Genomic DNA, 18,949 nt, shown 5'->3' on the forward strand with positions numbered 1-18,949 from the left:
GATATATATAGGATGTATCGAAAGTCATGATACAAATGGAAGTGATTTTTCATGTAAATGCAAGTCGAAAATGTAGAATAAAATTTTCTTCATACAAAGTTTTGTTTTTACGAGAAAATAAATTTGGCAAATCCGTTAAATATATATACATTTGATTAATAACAAGAATCAGCTCGCACAAATCTTGTTCTACATAATTATCTCTGTTTGTATTTATGAACAATTTATTTGCTTATACTTCTTTAATTTGCCGAGCAAAACTTTGTGCGCGATAAAAAAGTGACATTTTTAGAAATTTGCAATTTAATAAAATAAATGCATTATTGAAATTTGTTGTATTTCTTTGATAAGTCATAATATGTTCATAACAAATAGAAACAGTTATGTGTAGTAAAATACGACTCTCATTAATCAAGTACACATGTACTGAACGGATCTTCAAAAAGTGGATTTTCTCGAAAACTAATCTTTATATGTGAAAAAACTTTATTCTACATTTTCAACTTGCATTTACATGAGAAATCACCCCTGTTTCGCTTGTATTACTATTTTCGACACCTTGTATGTATATAAAATTAAATATATGAATATATAAATAAAAGAATCCATGTAACGAGTCTATAAATCTATGTACTCATTCCAATTTCAGTTTACTTTGTACTATTATGCAGTTTCAAGTTCAAGCACGTAAGACGTTCTTACTCTTACAAACTGTAATGTTATGGTTATGAGGCAGCGGAACAGTTACTTAATATCTCGGATACAGTCAGCCAGCTTCGTACCTCACCAATGTGATCAACAAGACAAACACAAGAATTCGCTGTAAGTTACGATTACACGCGTGGTGGCGGCGGAGAGAATTGACGGTTGAAAAATTCGCGTGGCCGCGCCAGCAGCAACGGTAGTCGCAGTCAAGTAGAGCGTGTTCGATGGTGTTTCTGAATGTGGAAAGGCGATCATTGGAGCTCGAATTGCCGTTACGCTATTTACGACGGGAAAATTTTGCGCGCGGAAGTTTTGTAGGAGATTAATTTCTGCGGAATGCGCGAAATTAATTTCGATCGACACGCTACTTACAGTTACAGCATCAGAAGAGCGCTTAATGTCTTAGTTATTATAAAGATATAATATTGCACAAACATGAAAAGATATTATAATCTATCTGTCAATTCGATCAATTGAGATATTTTCAATAATACATTGATATATGTTGAATGCAATGCGCAAACCACTTGGCTAAAATATGTTCATAGAAAATAAGAGGATAATATAAGAAACGTTAAAACGAATGCAATATTGTCATATTTCGCTTGATTCACTGCTACATTTATATGTCACTGAAACTCTATCGAACGAGCTTCTTACCGTTAATCCAATAAACATATGAATGTTTTAATGACAAAATATTATAAGGATTAATAATCATATATAATTTGTTTTCTTGTCCACATACCTTTTAAAATCAAACGAGCTCTGTCTGTGTATTCGATTATGAAAGAACTATACACGTGTACGGTTCCTCAGGAGCCCGTGGCACTTGACACGATGAAGGTTCCAGCCTGACTGGCGTCAGACGTAGCTCGTCGAACGGTACTTACCTACCTGAGCAAGTCCCCCTGGCTCTGGAGCGTAGAAGCCGACGATACAATGCACCTCCTGTACGTCTCCTGATGCAGATTCCTGCATCATAGCCCGGATATTATTCGTACTTGACTGTGGAATTCTCGTACTCTTGCTTTGAGACTTTCGAGACATTCGAACGCGCTCGCGTTTGATTTTTTATTTAGAGACCTGTTACGTTTAGAGTGCTTAATTTTTGAATGGCATTGCGAGAGGCTTATGATTTTTTATCAATATTATTAATTTATATCATTATATGTACATTTTTTTTTGACAAAAATGTTATGGGAAATCTAATTGTGAATTAATACCAAAAATTGATAAGCTCAAACAAATAAATTTCAGGAATCTGTATAACAATTATATTGAAATAAATAAATTTGCTTCACAAACATTTTATTTTAGCGTTAATTTTATCAGAATTGATAAATTCGTACTCTTAATAAGATGCTTATTATCTTTTAATTGCATTTATTAAGTTGACTATTTTTGTAATTAGTTGAAAAAATATAAACAATAAAAAAAATACATTGTACCAATTATCTTAGCAATCCCGAATAATTAAGTGTTTATAAAATAATAATTAAGAAAAATGATACAATTTGTATTAAATGAGACTTTGGATAAACATTACATACTAGTACTTTGCAATACAATCTAGTCAACGACATTTGTCAATAATATAAACATTTGCAATCGCAAATGAAAATTACCGTTATCAAATAGCTTCATCAATTTTTTTCGAGATTTCATGATAATATGCAAATTGCTTGACGTGTTTCTATCTAATCTATTTGGAAAGAATTCCAGATATCGAATGAGTAAGAAGTTTCACCGGATAAAATATCTCGTGGGCCTTTCCACAAGGTCGCTGTAACACACTCGAATAGCTGTGTTTCGTGGTAAAACCGGCTCCGATACAGATACACACAAAAGCCGCTTTCGACAGACAGTCGTTGACCCTGCAAAGAATTAGGGAACACATTCCGTGCAACCGGTCTCTGTAATTTCAAATATCGAAGCGATGCTTGACCTGTGCCTGATCTAATGCGATTTTGATTGACCGATAACTTTATAATTACATAACTTTTTATTTATTTTTTTTATATTCTTTATTATTGTTTATTATTATTTATTTTTTAAATTTATATTTTTCTGTTTAATTGTTTAATTACACAAAATTTTTTTATTATTTTATTGAACACTTAACCGATTACAAATCACAATGACACAATGTCAACTCTTGAGTAATTGACTCGTTGATATTTCTTATTTGTTTTTCATAAAAAGTTGTTAATTTTCAAATGTATTGAAATAACTGTTGCGAGGTTTCGCGAGTACGACATGAGAATTTTTTAATGAAGAATCGTTCTTCCTGGAGTAATACAAAAGGTATATTGCGAATAATGGTCCCTTTTATGAAATAGAAATATATGTGCTTTAGAAATTGATATGCAACGCAATTTTACATAATATACATATAGTTAGAATTTAATATTTGAAATCGCAAGAGGAAAATTGTATAATATACTCTCGATTTATAAAGAATCAAATAAATTTTATAGATGTATAATCAGAGTAAATATATCGGAATTTTTCAATATCTCTCTTTTACCGGAAAAAAATAGCAGTTTAAATTCATTGTCCATAAATAAGAAATTAGAAAAGAAAGTCTAACTTCTTTGCGATGTTGACATATAAATATGTATGAGTGATACTTGATGAGTGATATGTATGAATGATACATCTCTTATGAAAGAGGCACGCAATATTTTAAGATTTAAATATTTTTACAAGAGACAATAGATAGAGAAAAAGACTACAATCAATATAATATCCGTATGTCTTAAGGTAGCGGTTTTGTATAGATTGCAACATTCGTATATAGCTAATTTTTTTTCTTCAAGAAAAGATTGCGAAGGACTACGTATTCCTTCGCGAAAAGTCAGCGCAGCTGGAGGTGGTCGCACGCGAATAAAAGATGCACAATGTATAGTGGCATCTTCGAAAAAAGAGCGGACTTTTGTGCTTATACATATCTATGACGGAAGTCCTCGGATTTGGAATGATCATACACGGAGGCACCACCACCATGACACTGTTGGTGCATAAATTGGCCCTAAGCTGCGTTGGCATTTGGCCTGTGAAGAAGAAGAATCTCTTTATGGATCTCAGATGGATCATTGCCGTATTTTTGGAAGCAAGTACTGTTAAATGAGTCATTTATTATTAATCGCACTCCATCTGTATAAAGTTTAATCAAATGCAATTACATTGATTAATACGGATATTAACATAACATCATATCATTAAATATAGTTATGCATTTTTTTCACTTACGCTGAAGATTTTCAGTGAGTGTGTGTGTGATTTTTTTCTTACGAGATATAACAAGTGTGTCGAAAAAGACCTACGTAATTGTCTTCTTTTTTTGCCAAATACAGTTATATAAGATAATAAATTGTTTTCGCAATTATCATCTGCCAATGGAGTCGTGAATGGTACGTCCATGAAGAGAATAAATTTAAAACTGTATTTATATTTTTAGAATTTTATATACTTCAGTGCGGGAATGATTACCATTGTAAATTTATAATTCTGAAACACTCTAGACTAATTAACATAGAAAGTCATATAATTTTTATTATCTATTATATAAATAATTTAATTATAATAATAATTATTATTTATATAATGTATAATAAAAATTATTTGACTAATGTATAATAAAAATTATTTGACTTTAGGTCTGCATTAATTAGTTTAGAGTGTTTCAGAATTATAAATTTACAAGCTTAATCATTTCCGCATTGAAATATATAAAATTCTAAAAGCATTAATACAGTTTTAAATTTATTCTCTTCGTAGACGTATCATTCACGACTTTGCTGGCAGATGATAATTATGAAAACAATATATATGTATATTCATTAATTATTGTTTTTTTATGTAGTATTGTCTAAAAATGGTATCTTTTAATAATCGCACTGATAATGTTTGCGCGTATAAATACATTTTTAATAAAAAGGCAAAAAAAAATTAACATTTGAATATTATAATCTATCGTCGCAATACATGTAACATTTCTTTTTGTAATTCTCCAGGCGGTGCCAATGTGCGTTTATTTTACCGAAATTTACCTTCATTGTAACGGCGCAAAAAAGTCCTTTGACTCAGTAACACCCGGCGCCGCCGCCGCGTTAGCCCTCACAAGACTGATCACGCCTCGTATCCATCGAGAGGAATTACTCGAGATAATCACTTCCATGACGGATGATTGGGTGACGCAGAAGGATAAAAGAGTACGCTCGATCATGAAGAAGTACGCGACGATGTCGACGCGTGTGACGATACTCACCTTCATTCTGGTGGGCATCATAGTCGGTGTTTACGCTTCTATGGCGATATCGGCGATCACTGGGAGAAAGCATAATAACGAGATCGATAATGCAAACACGAGCCACGAGGACCGGATTCACGAATCGTGCGTGTTTCGAAGCGAGTCGTCGCGTCAGGCGTTCATGATCGTCCAGGCGATGCAAATGTTAATCACCGGTATATCGACCTTCGGTACCACCAGTTTCTTCTTCGGATTAGCCATGCATCTGTGCGCTCAGTTTGACGTTTTGAGCGTCAAGCTGTCCGAATTCCGGATCAACAAGGCGTATCGCGCGATAGCCGAAGCGGTCCAGAGGCACTGCCAGCTTATCCGTTTGGCCAACTGTATGGAGGAATCGTTCAATGCAAATATTTTGATGTATCTGTTCGTTACTACCACTCTCATGTGTATAGATGGTAATGCACTTTTAAACATATACGTAAATTGGATTGTTAAAATTAAAGATTATTTCAAAAACTGGACTTTTTTCATCGTATAAAATTATTTTTTTTTTATTAAATATTTTTTTTTGCAGGAACTAATTTTAATTTTGAATTAGTTTTAAATTTAATTTTCATTTAACTTTAAAAAATTAATTATTGTATTGAAGAGAGGAATCATAAAACGATTGTTACGAGTTTATAAGAAAAATAGCTTATATATAAAAACATTTTATGTCTCTTTTTAATTTGTAAATATTGGATGATTGCATAAGTTCGTGCCCGATTTTCATAGATGGCATTAAGTTACTGCATATGACTGTAATTTTATCTAGAAATTTTTTTTATACAACGTTTGCAATAAAATATAGAATCTCGCAAACTTTGGCAAATTTTGAGGATATAAACATTGCGATAATATCTTCCAGGCTTCATGTTAATCGCGTCATTACGTCTCGGCAATCTAGCCATGATTATACATAGCGCTAGCGTTTTACTTCTCATGATGATCCAATTGTCATTTTACACATTCGCCGGTGACTGCTTGGAGATGAGAAGCATCGCGCTGTCATACGCCACTTATGACTGCGATTGGTACGAGCTGCCAGCCAATGTAGCCAGAGATTTTCAGATTATTCTAATGCGAGCCAGTATTCCACATCAATTGACGGCCGGAAAGTTTTTGCCCATGAACATGATTACGTTCAAAGATATTTTGAAATCCACAGCGTCATATCTCTCAGTCCTGCGTGTCATGTTAAATGAATAAGTTATTTATATTCTTATGAAGAATTTGTGTCATCGATTATTTACTTTGTAAAGTAGTTTAAAAGATAATTTTGAATAAATTATATCAATTATATTTTAATTTTAAAAATATTCATTTTTTGCATATAAATTATTATTATACATATGATATTATATTATTTTACAATTTCAGAAATATTCATATGTTATATTATTTACATATCAATATTAAATATTCATATATTACAGGACTAATTTGAATCGGATAATGAAATATCCGAGTATCCAAGTACCCGCTTGGTATTTGAAGTATGCGCATAATACACAAGTATTATCTGATTATTTTTAATTATATTAATTTAACAAAAAAAATCGATTTTTTCTTTTAACAATACAGAATATTTTATATCATTTACTCTTTTCTACTTAAACTCATGACAACAGCATAAAACGATAGACTGACGTTTCATAGTAAGCGAGATCGAAACGTATAACAATATAGTGCTTTGATTTCGGCTACAACCGCGACGTAGGAACTGCAATGCATTATTAATTTTCGCACATCTTTCAATATTCCTGCTCTAAATAAAAGAGACGCGTGCATTGCATACCGCGGATACATATTTGCACATACATTCTAGGCAGAGTCTGTACTCGGTAAAAGTACAAAACTCTTTGTAAGACAGTCATCAATCACAGAAACATGTGATTTTGTTGCGTCAATTCTATTTCCGCGTGACTACTCCTCGCGTGAATAAAAGATCAAAGAAGGACGCCCCGGCCTCGACGGGTAGCGAGGTGCTCTTGCCTTAGTAAGTCTCCAGTTCGATCAAGTTTCGCACAGTGAGAAGAAATCGGATAAACTTTATCAAAACTGGTATTGATAATTTAATTCAACTTGGATTCTTAATTAAAGATCGATATCCAATAAAATGTATTTAAATTTTTTGTTATTAAAATACTCGAGATACCTGCATTATTGATGATGTGTTTATGTAATGATAAAATTTTTTCTTTGCATTTGCATTGCGTTACATTTTCAATAATTTTTGTCTTTTATTTAGATCTTTTAAATTATAATTCTTAGAAAAAGTATAGAGAAATATCAATAATATTTAACAATGAAAAAAGTAAAAGACTGGAACAACGAAACCCATCACGCTATAAATGTTTACGAAAAAGTTCTTGGCATAATTGGAGTTTGGCCCTTAAATGCGGAAGAGCACAAATCTATTGCACGATGCTTCTTAGCTATTTTGATTCAGGTAAGTGTCGAAAACTAATTATTTATATCATCAACACGAAATATTATCAAGTGAAGTTGAAGATGTATATAATAAAAAATATGTCTTGGTATTATTCTCTTTCATGTTTTCGTTTCTCATTTCTTTTCTTTTTTTGAATAAAAATATTTAGATGTTTAAAACTTTTGAGATTAAAAAATTGGAGATTAAAAATAAAAAGTCGCGCGAGAATTAACACGATCACCCCCGGCGATTAGATCAGTACTATCGGCAGTCTGTCCCTGGAAGCCTATCGGCAGTGCCTCGGTACCGAAGACATGATGGAAGCCTTTTTAATGGATCTCTCGTCTGTCGTCAGCCTCTCCAAGCTACTTGTCGTCCGGTTGACTTGGAAACACACTTACATCTTGGTAACCTCCCTTATTGACGACTGGTCGATACCATGGGACGCACGACGCAGGGAGATCATGACGAGGTACACCAACGTCGGCAGGATCGTGTCTCTGACAATATTGTACCTGGGTTACGCGTCGGGTGTGTCGTTTCTCTTTATGGCCGTGCAGTTCGACAACTTGATACCCTGGCTGAATGCGTCTGAGGCAAACAATAATGCCACCGTGTTGCCAACATATTTTCTGGCGACTTACTGCGTGTTTGGATCGTTATCCGGGATCGCCCACAGCTGCGTCCTGCTGCTACAAGTGGCGCAGATTTTTGTCAATGCCACTTCGCACTGCGGGAACGATGGTTTCTTCTTCGGTCTCACTATGCACCTATGCGGACAGTTCGAAGTACTCCAGATGGATTTCGCCGACATTGAAGTGGAGCAGCGAATCTGCAAGAGGAAAATGCGGATGTTGATTGGCAGGCATTGCCATCTGATAAGACTGGCTGACAGTCTTGAATACGCTTTCAACATGGCCATATTCGCACAGACATTGATGAGTGTACTGCTGCTTTGCGTGGAAGGTATTTATCTTTTTTTCTTACGCATCTTTTTGTAAATTATTATACTAATTTTTGCATGTACAAAATTTACAGTGATTTTTACATAATAAATGTACAATTCGTATTCAATGACAAAAATATTTTCAATTTAATGAAATATATCCGAGAAATCCTAATATCAGAAAACACGGTAATGTCTCGCGTCAAGTCACGCGCAGCAACAGCGAGGCACCCCGGATATTCATACGCGAATCGCACGCGAATTGAGAGTATCTTAGATTATCAGTTCTGAATAACGGCTAAACCGATCGAATTCTTGATAGGCTTAATCGATAGCTTGTGTTTAAATTATACATATAAGGAAAGCGTCTTTATTTTTGCTCTATATATTCTGAAAAACAGAGATATTACGACACAAAGTCAAAATGTGGAAACTTTTATTTGAGGAACGTCACCGTCGCCCTACACGTACTATACACGTACACAACACATGTAAAAAAATATAGTGGTATTGCGCATATACATGTATGTACACACACATGCAATATGAAAATGTATTAGTCTTGTACGGTTGACGCGCTCGACAGAAGATTACACTAGCGGCGCTCTGAGATTTGACAAATAAAAAAGGTTAACACAGTAGCGTCTTGCGCTTACGGTCTTACATACAGGTCTGAAAATTCCAGTAGTGGGGAAAGGTCGCTTAGAAAAGTGGTTTTTAGTTTTCTGGTGGCCGCTAGAGTCATTGTAGGGTTGACCACAGTGGCGAGGGACGTCGGAGCCGAGGGGATAATTCTCTGTCTCCATTTTTTGCCGGTTTTGCAATTCGGTACTGCGTACCACTTCGTCATTTTCCAACAATAATTTCTCATATTATCTTAAACATTTCTCATATTATCTATAACACAATAACCACACCATGTTTTTGAAACAGCTCTCTCGGGGTTTTCAGGTTACGTTTATCTGAGGACGTTTATCATAGCGACGAGTAGTAGCTATGTAGAAACTAAATGCTTCCTTAATAAGCGACTATATCCCCACCACTGAAATTGCGGCCAGTCACGCGTAGCTAAATTCACGCGCATTAAGAATATCGCGGAATAGTGCAACAAGGAAGAGAAGTGATAAAGTGAGAGATAAGAAATTATTAACGATTATAAGAGTATCGCGGAATAGTGCAAGAAAGAGAATAATATTTTTACACACAAAAGATTGCTAATAAATAATATATATTGGATATTATAAAATAAAGTTCTTAAAAAAATTCTTCATTAAAAATGCATTTTTGTAAATGATTAATCATTTAATAATTGTATTTGTCATAAATTATATTATCATAAATTTTATTGAAATGTAAAACTGCATAAAAGGTAGCACCGATTTTATTGCTATTTAAATATGTTGTAGGGGAGGTTCTTCTGAGTAATCCCCCGCAAGAAATTTGTGGGAGATGATATTAATTTAGGAGATATAACAAATTAAAGTTTCATAGTTTTAATGCTTTTTCTATTATAAAATAAGGAAAAATGAAGTTTGTCTACGTTGTATTTGTGTAGAGCAGACGTGGAAAAAGTGTTTGTTTACATTTACGGGATAGGACACTCATGGATACTTTGTCAATAATATGTTTCATCTATTTCTCGCAGTTCGTTAAAAGCTTTCAACATACGACTATATGAATTTCTAAGTCTTGTTGAAAATAGGAATAAGTTAATAGCAAATTTTAGTTTTAAAGCAGAAATAGGTTTGGGTTAGGTTATATCTTCCGGAAATGGAGCACCCCCTACGGGGGAGTGGGGGCGGAACCCACTGATCCACGCATAAACTTTCTAATCCACGCAACAATTGTAGAGTAGACCCTACTTCGCATTGTAAAGTATATGTGTGGACACAGTGGGTTCCGTCTCCCCTATGGCGGGTCTCCACTTCCGGAAGATATAACCTAACTCAAACCTATTTTCAGTTTTAAAAGTAAAGTTCGGTTGAGAAAAAAAAATTTTTTTCGGGGTGGGGGTGCAGGGGGAGGGGCTCCACCCCTTTCCCGCCAATGCATTTAATAAATAATATTTTTGAAGACCTGACTCAGAAATTCATGTAGTCGCATGTTGAAAGCTGTTAACAAACTGCGAGAAATAAGTGAAACAAATTATTGCCAAAATATCCATGACTGTGTACTTATCCCGTAAATGTAAACAAACACTTTTTCATCTGCTCTCTATAATAAATACAACGTACATAAACTTTACTTTTCCTAATATTACTTTATAATACCTGAGAAAAAGCATTAAAACTGTGAAACTTTAATTTGTTATATCTCCTAAACCAATGCCGTCCCCCACTTATTTCTTGTAAGGAATTACTCAGAAAAAACTTTAAGTAGCGATTAAATCGGAGGTGTGTTATCTTTTATGCAATTTTACCATTTTATTTATTATATTAATTATTTAATAATTGTATTTTGATCAGTTTCATAGAAAAGGATATCTCGTAATGTATCAATAATTTCGTACACAATATTTTATATTCTGCATTCGTGAACCGCAAAAAAATATTTAGATAAATCGCTAATAATTTGTTTTTATTATCTTTATTATTAAAAATAGAATTATACAACTCATATTTTCTGCTTCATTTATATATTTAATGATGAAATAGATAAACAGCAAGAATTATTTATCAATAGATTTTGAACATGGATTTTAAAAACATGGCGTCAAAATAATGGATATTTATAAGCGAATGACAAGTATCGTGGGTGTAGGGTCTAGCTCATCTAGGGAACAGCTTATTGGCAGTGGTAAGAGCAGTCACCCGGTAAGCGAAAAAGACTTGGGTTCGAGTCTCGATTCAGTGACTTTGCCTTGATATTTTACTCGCCTTTGTCTTTTTACGGGAGTAAAGAGGAGTTTATTATAAAAATCTCGAATTGAGATTTAGTTGTATCTGGTATAGAATCAAAAAATTTCGTGCCTTGCGTGCACAATAATCAATTCATAGAAAAATTATTTTTTATGAAACTGACGCATTACCATCCGCGTCTGACTCTTATTAGCCAACAAAAATTTAAACTTGTGATCAAAAATAAAAAAATTATACGAGTATTTTAACCGAAAACAGTTGTACAAAATAGCTGTTTTAATTTCTTACAAAAATAATGACACTAAAAAGTTGCGCTATCTCTAAATAAAAATGTATGCTATATACATAAAACTATATATATAAAACTTATTTATAATAAAAGGCTCTAGTAATAAATATAACAACAGAAAAAGACTATCTTCAGCATTTGTGAATTACAAAACATTGTGGATTGTCAACTAAATATGAATAATGAAGACAAAATACAAAGAACAAAATTAAAGTATGAGTTACGTACTAGAAATAAAATCAACTATGTATGCACATGTCAAAGACATTTAGTAACTCCCCGACGGATAAGGATTAACGGATTTTACGATGTAGCATGTACTTTGTAAGTTGTAAAGCGAGGTCCACCCTGCCTACCGGCGGGGGGGGGGGGGGGGGGGGGGCGAAGGCCCCCCTTGCACCCTCCCCGTGTGTGTGTGTGTGTGCGCGCGCGCGCGCGTGCTTCCTGTCCGTGCATGTACTTTGGTATATTTCAAACTTGTTTTGTTAATAACTTTTTAATAAGCAACGAGCGACGATTAAATTAGAAGAAAAAGTTACTCAGAATTATGTCCTTGATAACATATGTCAAGGTCAAGGTCATTGGGGCTGGGTCCCCTATTTGCTATATTTAGCCCAGGCCCAAACATTTCAGAGATTGTTGGGATATACGGAATGTTAAAGTAAGAAGTATGTGCGATGCTTTTATTCTCCATGGAATTTGACGTCTGTATAATAATCGTTTTATTTGCTTGTGTTGTAATTAGTGTTTTCATGCGTTCATATAAAGTTGAAAATATGAACACCAGTAGATATCCGTTTGTGAGTAATGTATTGACCACGAATTTAAGGATTTTTTTTGTGGCACGGTGACCGTGCCCTTCTTGTGGCAGAGAGGGTGTCGAGACTCAAAGTGTAAGTATCTACCGGAAAAAGTAGATTTGTGATACCAGTCAAAAGAGGTAAAATTATTTTGTATTATCATGATCACATCTAAAAAATTCAATCGGTTGTCGATTCTCTCTTCCATTGTAAACTGCAACCTCATGTGAAATGAGTTAAATGTGTGCAGCACTACGTTAAACCTGAAGGAATCGCTAACACGATATCGTCAACATATCTGTAGTAAAACGGAAAAGTAATAGGTAAAATCTCAATTGCTCTCGTTTCCAGATCTTGTAGTGTAATGTCGGAGAGAGCGGAAAACCCATTGATGTGCTGAATGTTTGTCGGTAAAATACGTCATTAAACATGAAAAATATGGAGTCAAGAACAAACCGGACTGCGCAAGAAATTCATCACAAGGTATGATACACTTTCCCTCAATAAAGCTCCATCTTTTTTTGATACTGTCCATAGCAAGATCTACCGGAATATTGGTAAACAATGATACGACATTTAATGAAATTAATTTGAATTCTTCTTGTATGTGTATGTTAGTTAATTTTTCAAATAATTGGAAACTATTGTTTATATGACTGGCAGCTGTGGGTATGGAGCTATAAATTATATTATGTAAGAAAGCAATCAATTCGTATAGCGAAATGTTTGTTGACGAAAGAATGACCCGTAGAGGACAGCCCAGCTTATGAATCTTCGGCATACCATAGGGTCTCGGTAATACCCTATCAGTGCAATTGAGTTTTTTATATGTTATGTCCGTAATGTATTCACGTTTTTCCATCTCACGAGCAACTCATAAATATTTTTAATTAGATTTTTTATAGGATCTTTTTTACCACTATATAGGTACTATGATCTTACATGCTGCACACATTTAACTCATTTCACACGAAGTTGCAGTTTACAATGGAGGAGGGAATCGACAACCGATTAAATTTTTTAGATATGACAATGATAATACAAAATAATTTTATTTCTTTTGACTGGTATTACAAATCTACTTTTTCCGGTAGATACTTACATTTTGAGTCTTGACATCCTTTCTGCCACAAGAAGGGCACAGTCATCGGCCTCATCGACAGAGCTTTCCGGTTCTTCCGTCCAAGTTTTCACTAAAAAAATCTTGAATTCGTGGTCAATACTCACAAACGGATATTCACTGGCGTTCATATTTTCAACTTTACATAAACGCATAAAAACACTAATTACAACACAAGCAAATAAAACGGTTGTACAGATGTTGAATTTAATGGAAAATAAAAGCATCACACATACTTCTTACTTTAACATTCCGTATATCCCAATAATCTCTGAAATGTTTGGGCCTGTGGTTCGTGATTTTCATACTAGAATGTCTTACACGGGCTTAAATAAACTAAGACAGTTCATCCGCGTACAAAAGGATAATTTGCCCAATTTTTTGCGCAATAACGTCATATATAAAATATTATGCAAGGACTGCAATACCTATGTCAATCAAACTAGCAGATTTCTAAAAACAGGAATTGCCGAACATCGCAACCACATACAAAGAAATATGACACAACATTCCATTATCACGGACCACAGGCTTACTAATCACGAGTTCGCATGGGATAAGGTGGAAATATTGGACGAGCAGCGTATATCTATACGGCAAGCGTCTCATGTCGGAGATGATATTCATTAGAAGACAAATTAACAGTCTTAATTTACAAAGTGATATAGAGACTTACAACAAGCATATCTCACGTTGGTGGAGAATCTATCAAAAATTTAAAGAGTTTAAAATAAGAGCGCGCGTTCCACCGCATTACCCATATGTAACAATGTTCTACATCTACAATATTCCGAATGTTTATTTATATGAACAATGTCAGACTACCCGATGTAGCTGTCATTTAAATTAACCGACAGTTATGTTTTGCTCTTCGTTGACTCGCGGTGTCTCGTTCGATGGATATAGTAAGTTGCCTTATTTAAACAACTCCGTTTCATAAATTAACACGTTAACTATTAAAGGTGTGCACAATTACAATGGTCCCTACCATCCAAAACCATACAAATGTGTCCTTTACGGCGCGTACCGGAAAGATGCTGAATGTGCTTGTCCGTCGGGGGAGTTACTAAGTATCCTTGACATGTGCATACGCGGTTAATTTTATTTCTAGTACGTAATTCATATTTTAATTTTGTTCCTTGTATTTTGTTTTCGTTATTCATATTTATAGTTGACAATCCACAGTGTATACGTTTCGTGATTCACAGATGCTGAAGATGGTCCGAAATATTGGACCAAAACGTTCATCCGAATAAAAATCGTTAAAGGAATCCAAGAAATTTGCACATTGCCTACCGTGCCAGGCTCTTAATTAGCCAGTTTTTCTTATGTTTTAAAATTTATTTATTTTCAATATTAAAAGAAAAAATATATCTAATAAATTACAATATATTTACTATAAAAATCATTGAAAAGGTCAACAATCAATATACATTCCAACCTAACCTAACCACATATCTGATAACCACATGCATATGTTCTGTGAAAAGTTTAAGAAAATAAAGATAATACAAAACAAAAAACATAAAATTAAAAATTAATAGAAAAATTAAAATATTTAGAAGTTAATACAAAAAATTAAAAAATTATACAAAAATTAAAATCTGATACAAACAAAAAAAATAAAAAAATTTTAATTTGAAAGATCTTGGTGCTGTTAACTGTCAATGTATATATTAAACCAATAAGTAATAATCTTAATTTGGATCTAAATTTAATTTAGAATTATATTTTTAATTTAGTTATATTAAAATAACTGCGTAATGTAAATGTATTAAAGAATATATTAATTTTAGTATATTGTTGAGTTTAGCAGAGCCAAGCTCTTTTAATTAAAAGAAAACTTATTTTTCTATGAAATTGACGTACTACCATCCGCGTCCGGCTCTTATTTGCCCGCAAATTTTTAAGTTGTGATTTCATTTGAGAGCCTTATTAATTTCTTAACTTATCCTTTCAGGCCGAAAGATGGCGTTAATTTCAATAGTTATTTATATATAAGGCAAATGAGAAGTATCGTGGATGAGAGGTCTGAATAGCTTAGAGCTTAGAGATAAGAGCAGTCGCCCGACAAGCGAAAGATTTGGATTCGATTCCCGATTCAGCGAGTTCGCCCTGATATTTTTCTTGCCTTTATCTCCTCGAGGAGGTGAAGAGAAGTTTATTATAAATCTCGAATTGAGATTTTAATTATATTTGGTATAACCAAGAAATATCCGGGACCCATGCACACAATTAGTTTCATAGAAAACTTATTTTTCTATGAAATTGATGCACTACTATCCGCGTCCGGCTTTTATTCGACTGCGAATTTTTAAGTTGTGCTTTAATTAAATTTTTTTTATTTTTTTGTATTAATTTTTAAATTTTGTATAAATTTTTAATTTCTTGTATTAATTTCTGAGTTTTAATTTTTCTATTAATTTTTAATTTTGTTTTTTGTGTTTTGTATTATCTTTTTTTTTATTAAACTTTCCAAGATATATGCATGTAATTATTGAAAATGTGGTTATTGGAGCGTATATTGATAGTTTACATTTTCAATGATTTTTACAATATATATATTGCAATTTATTGGATATAATTTTTCTTTTAATATTAGAAATAAATAAATTTTACATATATAGCATAAATTTTTGTTTAGAGAGTTAGCACAACTTTTTAATATCATTATTTTTGTATGAACATAAACAGCTATTTTGTATAACTGTTCTCGATTAAAATACTGGTATAATTTTTTATTTTTAGTTGGCGCAATTTTTTTAAATCATTATTTTTTTAGGATATAACATAACATTTTTTTACAACTGGCGCATGTGCTTGGGGCCTTTTTTACCTTTTTTTAAAAAAAGATAAGTTTTTGTAACTTAACAAAGGGCTTCCTGATATATTAATCGTTTAATAGATAATTAATTTATGATTTAAAATACTTATATAATTTAATATTCCGCGCATATATAGGGAAAGTAAGGTAAAACCGGATACTTTTTTGGATTTGATTTCTTACAAGAAATCAGAGAAAAAAAATTTTGCTGATCGTTAGTAGGATTTAGTGGACCTTAAACTATGAGAAAATAAGGCTAGTTGCTGAAAAAAAATATTTGGTTACCAAGGATAACAAGATTTTTTGGAGAAGTCAAAATATCCGGTTTTGCTCTACCAATAGGGTAAAACCGGGTATCCATTTGAAAATATGTAAAGCATCGTGCAATTACGAAATCTAGATTTATTTTAATCAAAATACAATACAAAGATGTTTTCTATTGACAAAAATCACTTAAAAATATCCTCTTGTTCTACATTGCTGCAGGACTTTCTTATTTAATTTTTTAACTTTAAGGGTCTTCAAAAGCTTTTTTTTTTAGTGGTTTCTTTTTCTGAGTGGTAGTTTTCGTTTCCAACTGCTTTTTGTAGGGAGACAAAGTCAGGATAACAGTTCTTCCTCATTAGATGAGGTATGTAGGTACCCGGTTTTGCCCCAACACAAAGAAAATAACAAACACGGCGGCTGCATATTCCGGCGTACAAAGTGATGATCAAAATTAATTCGATATATACTGTTTAATATGTATAGAATGCAATGCTGCATTTACCGAAGCAGATGCTCTGTGTAGAAAAAGTTCATAACGATTCGATTGTTGTTCCGATATCGATCTTTTTTGGCCCGAAAATTTCAAACTTCTCTTAAAAAAGAAATATCGTGTGCACGTGGGTACGGTTCATCTCAAAATAATGATGACATCAATCTACAACTAATAACATGAGTTAGCTAAAGATAGTAGCATTTATCACGAAGAAACGGAGATACCCGGTTTTACCCTACTTTCCCCTATAAGATTTCTTGCAGATTGTGACGCGTCATATATAGGCCAAACGAGCAGGTTATTAAAAACACGTATTAATAAACATTGTAATCACATTACAAGAAATACTTCACAGCATACGGACCATAGATTAACAAATCACGAGTTTGATTGGGAGAACATTGAGATTTTGGATGAAGAATCTAGCCTTAAAAAAAGATTGATATCTGAAATGTTATATGTATGTATATAAAACATCAAAAGAGAGAGAGAATAGTCTCAATCAACTAATTGACACAGAAAGTCTCCATAATGCGTATGCTTCGATTGTACAAAATCTAACAAAAATTTAAATAATCTTTCGCGCTTTATGGATTGTGCTGTTCCTGCTATTTGTGAAATGATTTTCTATGTCAGTCTTGTTATTATGTATTAACTAAAAAAAACAAAGGTAAAAAAATATGCCAAGAACATATTTAAAAAATAACATATAAAAAATTTTTCCAAAAAAATAAAAAATAACTAAATATGAAATTAATAGTTAACTAGCCAAGTACTTAGAAGCAATTCAGTTTGTGAGAATTTATAATTTGAAATAGTATTTGTCATAAAATCAAATTTGTATTTATAGAAATGTTATACACAAATTCTCTGCATAAAATTAAAACGCATTATATTTTTATTAAGAGAAACCTGAGTTTCAAAATAAGTTCAATAGATAGAAATGTTCAAATTCTCTCCATAAAATTAAAATGCATTTTATTTTTAGTAACAGAAACCTGATTTTCAAAATAAGTTCAATAGAAATAAAAAAATATAAAAAAATTTTAATTAATTAAAAAAGCTTGGCGCTGCTAAAATAAACAATATGCTAAAATTAGTGTATTCTTTAATACATTCACATTGCAGTTATTGTGATATAACTAAATTAAATATAATTCTAAATTAAATTAATTGTTTGTTGGTTTTAATATATACTTGAAAAGTTAGCAGCGCCAAGTTTTTTTAATTAAAATATTTTTTTATTTTTTTATTTCTATTGAACTTATTTTGAAAATCAGATTTCTGTTAATAAAAATAAAACGCGTTTTAATTTTATGGAGAGAATTTGTGTATAACATTTCTATAAATACAAATTTAATTTTATGACAAATACTATTTCAAATTAGATATGGACTTCCGTTTCCGGTGGGAGAAGGTGTACAATAAGGAAAGTGTGCTCGTAAAGAAGAGAAAAGGAAAAGTAGTGAAGGCAGAGAGGAAGGAGCGGGGAAAGATGAGTGAGAAGGGCTAACGAAGAAGAACAAGGAGGAGTAAAGGAAGGAAAAGGCGAGGAAAGGCCACAAAAAGGGAAGGAAGGAAAGGAAAAAGGAATTAGAGGTTAGGAAGCAGAAGAAGAGAGAGAGAGAGAGAGTGAAAGAAGAAAAGGAAGATGAAAATCACGTGGGAAGTGATGATGAGAAAATTGGGAGAAAGAGCGGACGGAGAGTAGACCGATAAAGAAGAAGAAGGAGTGGATAATGCAGATCGTTACCATAAGAGAGGAGAGAGAGAGAGAGAGAGTGAGAGAGGAAAAGGAAGAAGAAGGGCCGTGGCACATAGAAAAACATAAGCAGTAAAGGTAACATTTCATGAGCAGTGAAAAGCAGCAGCAGTTTAGAAAGTAACTAGAATCGGTGACGTACTTCCGGCGCAAGTTT

The 18,949-nt window shown here is 33.0% G+C and overlaps 3 protein-coding genes across 3 annotated transcripts in view; 2 read left to right on the plus strand and 1 right to left on the minus strand.

The window, feature by feature from the left end:
- LOC115245355 overlaps positions 1-1,610 on the minus strand; it is a 30,356-nt gene extending 28,746 nt beyond the window's left edge. The window contains exon 1 of the mRNA XM_029823642.1: positions 1,454-1,610. The gene's annotated coding sequence lies outside the window, so the exon portion shown is untranslated. The remainder of the gene's footprint in view (positions 1-1,453) is intronic.
- A 1,536-nt stretch (positions 1,611-3,146) lies between these two features.
- On the plus strand, positions 3,147-6,208 carry LOC115245363. Its single transcript, XM_029823655.1, has 3 exons — positions 3,147-3,820; positions 4,725-5,415; positions 5,868-6,208. The coding sequence occupies exons 1-3, from the start codon at positions 3,662-3,664 to the stop codon at positions 6,206-6,208; spliced, it is 1,191 nt and encodes a 396-aa protein (XP_029679515.1). The 5' UTR covers positions 3,147-3,661.
- An 800-nt stretch (positions 6,209-7,008) lies between these two features.
- LOC115245377 lies at positions 7,009-18,543 on the plus strand. The gene is made up of 4 exons (XM_029823662.1): positions 7,009-7,120; positions 7,251-7,451; positions 7,688-8,420; positions 18,419-18,543. Exons 2-4 carry the CDS (start codon positions 7,308-7,310, stop codon positions 18,541-18,543), a joined length of 1,002 nt encoding a protein of 333 aa, XP_029679522.1. The 5' UTR covers positions 7,009-7,120; positions 7,251-7,307.
- Positions 18,544-18,949: the final 406 nt, after the last annotated feature.

This window comes from Formica exsecta, unplaced genomic scaffold, assembly GCF_003651465.1.
Source record: "Formica exsecta isolate Colony F162 unplaced genomic scaffold, ASM365146v1 scaffold96, whole genome shotgun sequence".
Classification (NCBI taxonomy): domain Eukaryota; kingdom Metazoa; phylum Arthropoda; class Insecta; order Hymenoptera; family Formicidae; genus Formica; species Formica exsecta.